This window comes from Vicugna pacos, chromosome 3 (genome assembly GCF_048564905.1).
Source record: "Vicugna pacos chromosome 3, VicPac4, whole genome shotgun sequence".
In the NCBI taxonomy this organism is placed as follows: domain Eukaryota; kingdom Metazoa; phylum Chordata; class Mammalia; order Artiodactyla; family Camelidae; genus Vicugna; species Vicugna pacos.
Window position 1 is genome coordinate 30,639,681 of NC_132989.1, and position 8,227 is coordinate 30,647,907.

General features: G+C 45.0%; 1 protein-coding gene across 1 annotated transcript in view; it reads right to left on the reverse strand.

Annotated features, from left to right (window-relative positions):
• The window catches only part of CHSY3 (chondroitin sulfate synthase 3), a 233,829-nt gene extending 226,111 nt beyond the window's left edge, over window positions 1-7,718 (reverse strand). The window contains exons 1-2 of the mRNA XM_006213876.4: window positions 6,558-7,718; window positions 3,790-4,073 (exon numbers count right to left, since the gene is read on the reverse strand). Coding sequence (XP_006213938.2) covers window positions 3,790-4,073; window positions 6,558-7,365 — 1,092 coding nt within the window. The 5' untranslated portion in view covers window positions 7,366-7,718. The remainder of the gene's footprint in view (window positions 1-3,789; window positions 4,074-6,557) is intronic.
• Between the last annotated feature and the right edge of the window lie 509 nt (window positions 7,719-8,227).

The following is an 8,227-nucleotide window of genomic DNA, read 5'->3' on the forward strand; positions in this document are numbered from 1 at the left end:
CCCAGACCACCAGGACCTTATCGTGCAGAAGAACCGAAGCTGTGCATCGCTTCCTGAAACACCTGACAGGGGTTCCAGCTGCCCTGACCAGTTCCTGGGTGGTCCTATGAACTGACTGTAGAATGAGATACTACTGACTTCCTTTCCTACGGAACATTCCAGAGAGCCTGAAAAAAGGGGGCTATGTTCTGGCGACTAGTCTAGAAATCGACACAGTCATTTTTTACTATAGGTAGACTCTGATCTCTTTGGGATTCCTTAAATACTTATATTAAATACTCACTTGTTAAATAATATTTCCACAGTCTCCTTAAGATCATTTATTTAATATGATGTTCAAAGACTGAAGCAAATATTTGCAGTGAGTGTTCTAAACAGGTGTCCATGTTTTATAATGTTTACTGATACTGGATTCCTCCTAGTTTAAAATACTGAAACATATTGGTTTCTTGTTCTTTGCCAAAAATACAAAAAAAAAACCCCTTAAACTTGGATCCTTCAAAGGAAAAAAACTGAGTTTATTTTCAGTTTGACTATTTGATACAGATGAATCACTCGGTACTACTAATAATTAAATGAATAAAATCAATGAATCCATATTATATGTAATATAGTACATGGTCTATTCAGCATTATGACAAAAATAGCTAATATCTATTGATAATTTACTATGTGCCAGATACTATATTAAGAGCTTTACATGGATCATGTCAACATTTCACTTAATCTTCTCCAAAATCTATGAGGTGGACACCATTATAACTTTCACTTTCAACTGAATTAAACAAGGCTCAAAAAACAAACAAACAAACAAACAAACAAAAAAAAAACCAAGGCTCAGAGAAGTAATTCTAAAAAGACAATGAAACTAGTAAGTGGTAGACTGGTAACAAACCAAAATTCAAGTTTATTTCTCTCTCTCTCGCTCCAATATTATGCCTAACTGTATAAAGAACACAGAGAAAGCAGACTTCAATTCAGCAGTAAAGCAGAGTACTAGAAGAATACTAGGTTTTAAAAATACATTATTTATAGTCAAAAAAAGCTATAAGCTACCCAATCCATAATTTTACCTTTTCTCAATACTCTTCCTACAAGATCTGCAAACCTGTTTATCATTTTTAAAAGATAACATTCTATAATGAATCTTTCATTTATTCAAACTCAGAAGTCATGGACACATTACTTTAACAGTGCTCTTAACTTCACAAGAACTTTTACTAGGAGGAAAAAACAAACAAAATCCTGAAATCCATGAAAAGTATAATGAGGTAAATTCAAAATTTTAAGAAAATTCTGTTGCAGATGGTTCCTTTGAAAGAAATATGGAAACAAAATTACTGACCAATTTCAGTTAATTCTATGACCAGGTATGAAGTCTCACCTTTACTGAGGATGTCATCCCAGAGTGGAATGGATTAATTTTTCCATAAAATGTCAACAATAGCATAGTTGGACATCATTTCAAGTAACCTAAAATCCAAACTGGAAAGCCCTTTTTTGGCTGTGCCCCAACCCACCTACTCAGGTGTCTAAGGAATCATAGAACACATACTAATGTTAAAAAGCTTAGATGATAAATGTTAAATTTATTAATAGATGCTGTTTAATATATTCCTTGGTAATGAAAATTCCCATTATTCCTTTGAATAAGACTTTGAAACTTTATATTAGGATTAAATCAATGCCACCTCTAAAATAAATACTGTTTAAATAGCTTCTTTAAAGAATGAAATTCCAAAACAAAGTAAATTCTATGCAATGGCTAGCAAAACATAAAGTCAACACTTCAAAACAGTATTCCTTTAGGACATAATATTTTCTATTGCTAGGAAAAAGCATAAAAATGATATTTTTCATACAGATTTTGAAGTCAGTGATGACAAGTGTCAATCTAAAATTCAAGTGTATTTTGAAAAGTTAATGTAAACATGGTGATCATGCAGTTGTATCCTACAAGACTTGGAGTCCTCTTGGTTTGTCTCCTTTTATGGCAGTTAATGAAAAGATCTAAGATTCCACTTATTCTAATAGAGAGGATGCATATCTGTGATAAATCCCCTTCACTTTAACCAGAAGAAACGTCTATACTCTAATTAAAATGTTAAGCAATTCTTGAGCATGTAGGTCACCTGGGCATATTTCATTCACTCTCTCGGATCATGAATGGGTGGCCTGCTATGTGAAGGTTACACGTTCATAACATAATCAATGAAAACTTGAAAGGAGGGACATGAAACGAAAGATTTGTTAAAACTTTCTATGTGATGTTAAAGTAATAAAGTATCAAATAAAATATAATAATTTCCCATCTTTTTAAAAAATATGGGTTTTTCCTCATCCATGCAGAGTAAATGTCTGCAAAATAATACTTTCACGTAAACAACATCAACTGTGTTTTCCACATTGTGTTTATTTTTTGCCTTCCAATTAGTTTCATCTTAAATGGAGAGACAAATCTTTTTCAGAGTTTACTCTACGTTACCTATTTTTAAACTATAATACCCTTGCAAAAATTATTATTTTAAAGGTAGTTGTAAGTTGGTTTTTTAAAAAAATTACTATTTCTATCAATAAAAGGAATGAGGTACGTAATAATTTTGAATTTGCATAGTACATAATCCAAATAACTGCTATCACTAATGTTTACTTTCTGTAATATATGTAAGAAATAGTTCCCCATAGTGTATATACCATGAGGCATAAGAAAGAAAACAAAATTAATGAAAGTAGGATTACACCTCTAAAAGAAAAATGAATAAGACTGTGTAATCTTGAGGTGTAATGACTTCACAGGCAACATATTTTCATAAAATGTTTCTTCCACACTAAGGGAATATGAAAACTTTGGAAAGGTAAGTAAATGAGTTAAGCTATAATTTACATAGGTGTGCACTGGGTAGTTAAAATACATTCAACTCTAACACTTGAAAACCAAACTATACTAAAAACTGCAATACACTACTTAGTGTTGAGTCAACTTTTACTAACATTGTCTTTCAGGAAAACTATTTTAAATAAAACTGCGTTTCATTTCAAAACCAATTTCTGAAGGAAAAAAACCACTCATTTCATAAAACTAATTGCTAAAATAAAACAAGAGTTCATAACTCAGATTATTTAAATAATGGTTGCTGTTCAGAAAATGGAGTAAGGGCAGACACTAAAAAAAAAAATTAGGGAATCAGTCATAATTAAAGCAGTTACTTAATATCTTCAGAACTCCTGTTTTTCCACAAAATCATTCCCTTTAAAATGTTGTGAATAAATCTATAAGTGATATAACATTAAGTTAAATTTTCCTATGCTTTAAAAAAAATGTTCAATTTCCACAGGAGAATCTTACAAGAAACATCAGAGTTGGACTACTTGAATACAAAGAGATGGGATTACATACCTAATCAAAATAACAAAAACAATGAAATACCAAATGCTAAAAGCCACAGCCTAAGAGAAGAGAATGAGCCCTCTTGTTAGAGACAGGAAATGGATATACATGTATATAAACACCAAGCAAATAAGGGGAAAGTAGCATCTTTCAGAGATGAGACTTTATGTATAGAGGCCGCTGCTTAAAGTTAAGGGACACGCCAATAAGAAAGCTTCAGACACACCTTAGCTCTAATAAGAAAGGTATCTCCCACAATCACCCTAGTGTCCATCACTGACTGCTGCTATCATTTTGAAGAAAATTCAGAGATGCAGAGAGAATAAACAGGATCACTGCCCAACTGTAAATTGTCACCCACCTGTAATACGTGAACAGTTTTATCACAGCTCAAGTCTTACCTCATAAGACCACACACACTGAGTCCCACCAAAACGGCGAACACATCTTCCTACTTCCACGTCCTCGTGTGTGGTGTACATTTCTCGGAGGCATTCGCCAATATGCGGTACCATCCTCCTGAGAACCTCGCGACTGAAGATCATGCCAGGTCCTCCCATGCAGAAGTTCTCCCCGGGCTCCAGTCCCAGCTTGCCCAGTTCTTCAATATTCCCCAGGCCAGTCTGGCCCAGGTAGAGGGGCTTGCTGCTATTCAGTGATCTGAGAAACTCTTCCAGTTTATCACCTACAAAGACAAAGGCAATAATCACTCCTTTTCCTAATTTCATAATCATTAATAACACACAAAGGAAAGAACTTCCAACATTGTGCATAAACTCCCCACAGGTCGTATGTAACTGAAAAGATGAAAAACCTCTCTGAATATTCTTTTATTTAAAAAAAGACTAATTTACAGGTATTAATTAAATCACAATAAACTTTTCTCAACCTTTAAGTCAACGAAAAACCTCAATAAGTCTAACAATCATCAGATTTTTTAAAAAGGTGAAATAGTGATAAAGAGAATAAAGACAGGTTTCTTAGGATGTGTAAAGTAGTGATAAAATTCCCAGAAATACAATATTAAATATTAATCTTTGGCATTGGTTGGGAGACCATTGCTATTCAATAATTATTTTTCCTGATAATTTATTTAGTTTAGTCTTTTGTCCTTAACTAAAGTCATATACAACCCAAAAGGTGTGTATTTGTATATATATATAGGGAGATAGAGACAGAGGGAGGGGGAATATCAAACTAATCTTGCACTGTAACACTTTAGAACTTTGGAAAGCACACTTTTAGAAAAAAATAACATGTTAAAATATAAATAATGTAATTGGGTCCTATTTTGTATGTTCATCAGGAAAAACAATTTAAAAATAATGATCTGTAGCTAAAACAGTTCAAAAGCATTTGGTAGCCTACAGAGTGATACACTGGAATAAGCAGTCACCTTCCTTACTTCCCAGTCAGCATCTTTACTATCATTTTTGATGAGCACAGCATCTGCAGTCATATCTTGATCTTATGCCACGCCCCTTGGATCTCAATGAGTTTCAGCTATTATTGGGTTCTTAATACAAAACGCATTTCATTCTTAACAGAAATGGAAAGAATATGACATTTCAGTGTTCTGAAGGAGAATCTTTCAGAGTATTAAAAGATATGACAGAAGTGGGTGCTGTTAATGCATTTTAGAAATTGTCTACAAAGTGTGGCAAACTTCTGCCAGGAAACCTTCATGACTCGAATGAGAAACAGAAGACTTGGGGACTGCATGATAGTGGATCTATCACTTACAGACATCTACCTATTTACCTATCTACCTATTAAGACAGTGCATTCACCAGGAATGCAATCATTTCTTTATTTTTGTATCCAATTATCCAATTCTTTATTTTCATATCTATTAATATTTCCTGTGCCAGCCAGCCATAAGGATTTCGCTGCTCCCAACTCAAACCCAAGAAATCTCTACCTCTACACTCAGTCCCTGGGTCAAAATGTGATAGATTTGGTGGGGGGAGTATTTGTTTGTTTGTTTTTCCTTGACTATGCAGAAGATACTACAAGAATCAGGAGAAAGCAATGAGGCTGCAAGGAGAGTGGCATAAACTAAGGAAGGGCTGCCCCCCTTTGACCACGAAGCTAAGAAATGTGGGAAGCACAGGGAGCCCTCCCTCAATACAACCCTGCCACTTCCCTTGCGTCTCTCCCCGAAGAGAGCAGGACTGTAAAGCTTCACTCATGCTCTAAGGAACTTTCCTCCGCCGAGTTTATAATTCTCTGGCCAAAGCTACTCACACGCAGGATGAAGGACAGCGCCTCTTTTAAAACTGACAAAGTTTTCTCGTGCTGGGGCTGCGCGCGGTTTTTGGAAGGACTTCCAGCTTCTGCTGCCTACGCCGCAATCACCAAAATGGACTGGAAAGAATCCATACTAGTGTGTGCCAGCACAGCTTGGAGCTTCTGGGGTCCGGGAAATTCGCGGGCGCTGTCCCCTCCTTCCCTACAACCAATTGCTATCAATACACCCATCCCCTCGGGGTTTTACTGAGCTGTGGCGGGGGGTTAGGGACGGTGTGATGCCGCACTGTGGTGGCTGGAAGGAGCTGCGCGTTGGAGCGGTGGGGGTGGTCAAGGATTCCCAGTGAGTGGCGGGTCGTGCGAAAGGGAAGGAAACGCACAGCGATGATTCCTCAGTCTCACTGGGACCGAAAGTGCGCTAGATCCAGTTAAAACAAAAGGGTAAGGGAATAAATCAAGATTACGGGTCTCCAGACTGGCTCTCGCGGGCATCCCAACCCTCCCTTTCTTTACCGAGGACACGCCCCTCTGGACCGATAAGGGAAACTACCACCACCCAGGGCTTTCATAGCAGGGTGGAGTGGGAAAAGCCTCGGGTTTAACCCTAATGTCCCTTTTCTCATCCTTCCTACCAGGTAAAGGGTAGGAGCAAGCGATGAGCAGAAACGGGAACAGCAAGATTGAGGGAGGCGAAAAAAGCCAGGCAGGTGTGAGGAGGGTCCAGACCGCAAAAGAGGAGGAGGGGCGGACTAGGAATGGTGGGCGAACGCGAGCGGTGGGGGCGACGGGCTGAGGGCTGCAGGAGCCCGGAGCACGTGCTGGCAGAGAAGCAGAGAGGGGCTGGGCAGGGACTGGGGCTCATCGCTGAGAAAGGAGTCGGGAAAGCGGGGAGGCGGGACAGCCGGCGCTGGGAGGTCACCTTTAATGTAGACATCGTCGTCGGCGCGCATGAACCACTCATACTTGTCCAGGTAGTGGTCGTGCATGTACTTGATCATCATGAAGGACTTTTTCTGGGGAGGGTAGGAGTCGTCCACCCCAGGTAGCGCGATGACAGGCAGGGGTGGCGGGGGCTGGCCAAGCCCGGCGTTGGGGGGCTGCTGGCTGGAAAAGAACTCCACGCGGCCGGGGATGAAGCGCGCCCAGGTCCGCTGCGCCGCCAGCGCGCGGCTGCCCAGGTACTTCTGCGCGGTCATCACCCCCACGTATAGAAAATCCCGGGGTCGGGAGCTCGGGGCGGCGGCACCTCCGTCCCCGCTGCCGTTGTGGCTACTCCCCGGCCGGCCACCTCTCCGCTGCCCAGCCGCGCCCCCGTCCTCCTCCTCGGGTTCCCCTTCGGTTCCCGGGGCTCCGGGGAGCCCCGTCGCGCCTTCGGGCTCGCGTCCTCGCCGCCGCTGCTGCAGCGGAGGTGGTTGCTGCCAGGGGCTGCTCCGAAAACTGGTTACTCCGGGCGCTGCTTCAGGCAGCTGCGGCCCCTGGAGCTCCTGGCGCGCGGGGGGCGGCGACTGCTTCGGCCACGGCCGGGCATGAGGCTGGGGGAGCGGCTGCTGCGCGCCGGCGCCGGGGCCAGCGGCCGAGCGGCCGTAGTAGGAGCAGAGGCTGGAGCCGCGTCTCTTCCTCTCGCTCAGCTCGGCCACTCTGGGGGCGATGAGCCAGGACGCCGCGGTGAAGCCCAGCACCAGCCCCAGTGCCACGCTCATCCACGGGCGGCGGGAGCGCACGGCCATCGCGTCTGCCCCGGGCGCGGACGCTGGCTGACTGGCTGCGGCGCGGCGCGCAGGGTCTCCCGGCTCACACCCGCCCCTCCTCCGCCTCAACGCCCCCAGCCCCGGCCGCTGCCCGCCGCCGAGGCGCCGACGCGGGCTCGGGGTCAGAGCGCTCCGGACGCCCAGCCCGCTGCGCGCTGCAGCTGCCGGCCGCGCTCCCCGCTCCGCTCTGGGTCGGGGCTCCGAACGAGGGTCGGGAGTGAAACTTCTCCCGGCGGTGGTGGCGGCGGCGGCAGCGAGAGGAGCTGCAGGAGGAGGAGGAGGTGGAGCGGCGGCGGAGGCAACGCGTCCGCTCCTAGGCTGCCACCCTGTCACTGGCGCGCCTGGTCCCTCCCTCCTCCCTCCTTCCCGAGCCCCCGCCCTCGCTCCCCCCGCCGCCGAGCTCCGGCCCGGCCCGGAGGAGGAGCCACGAGCACCACCGCTGCCAGCCTGAGGGGAGCGCGGGCCGCGGTATTTCCCCGTTACCCGCCCTTGGACGCCCCCCGTCCGCGCCTCGGTCCAGAGCCGGCCTCCTCTCCGGAAGGAAACGATCCCTGTCGGGCCGCCTCCGGCTTCCAGCGCCGACGCCCCCTCGTCCCTCCCCCCGCCCCCCCCCGGCCCTCGCTCTCCGTCCCATTTCCCGTCCCGTCCCGCCCCTCCGCCAGCCTCGCTACACCCGCGTCTGGGGGCTCCTCTGCCCTCCTCCCGGCGCGTCGGCTCCACTGACCTCATCGGCGGAGCTCGGGTTCCAGAGCCCCCGGCGAGCGCCCGCTTCTCCCTCCCGGCTCGCCTCCCCCGGCCCACAGCCCGTTACGTCCCGACGTGACCCTTCCCCATTCTGCCC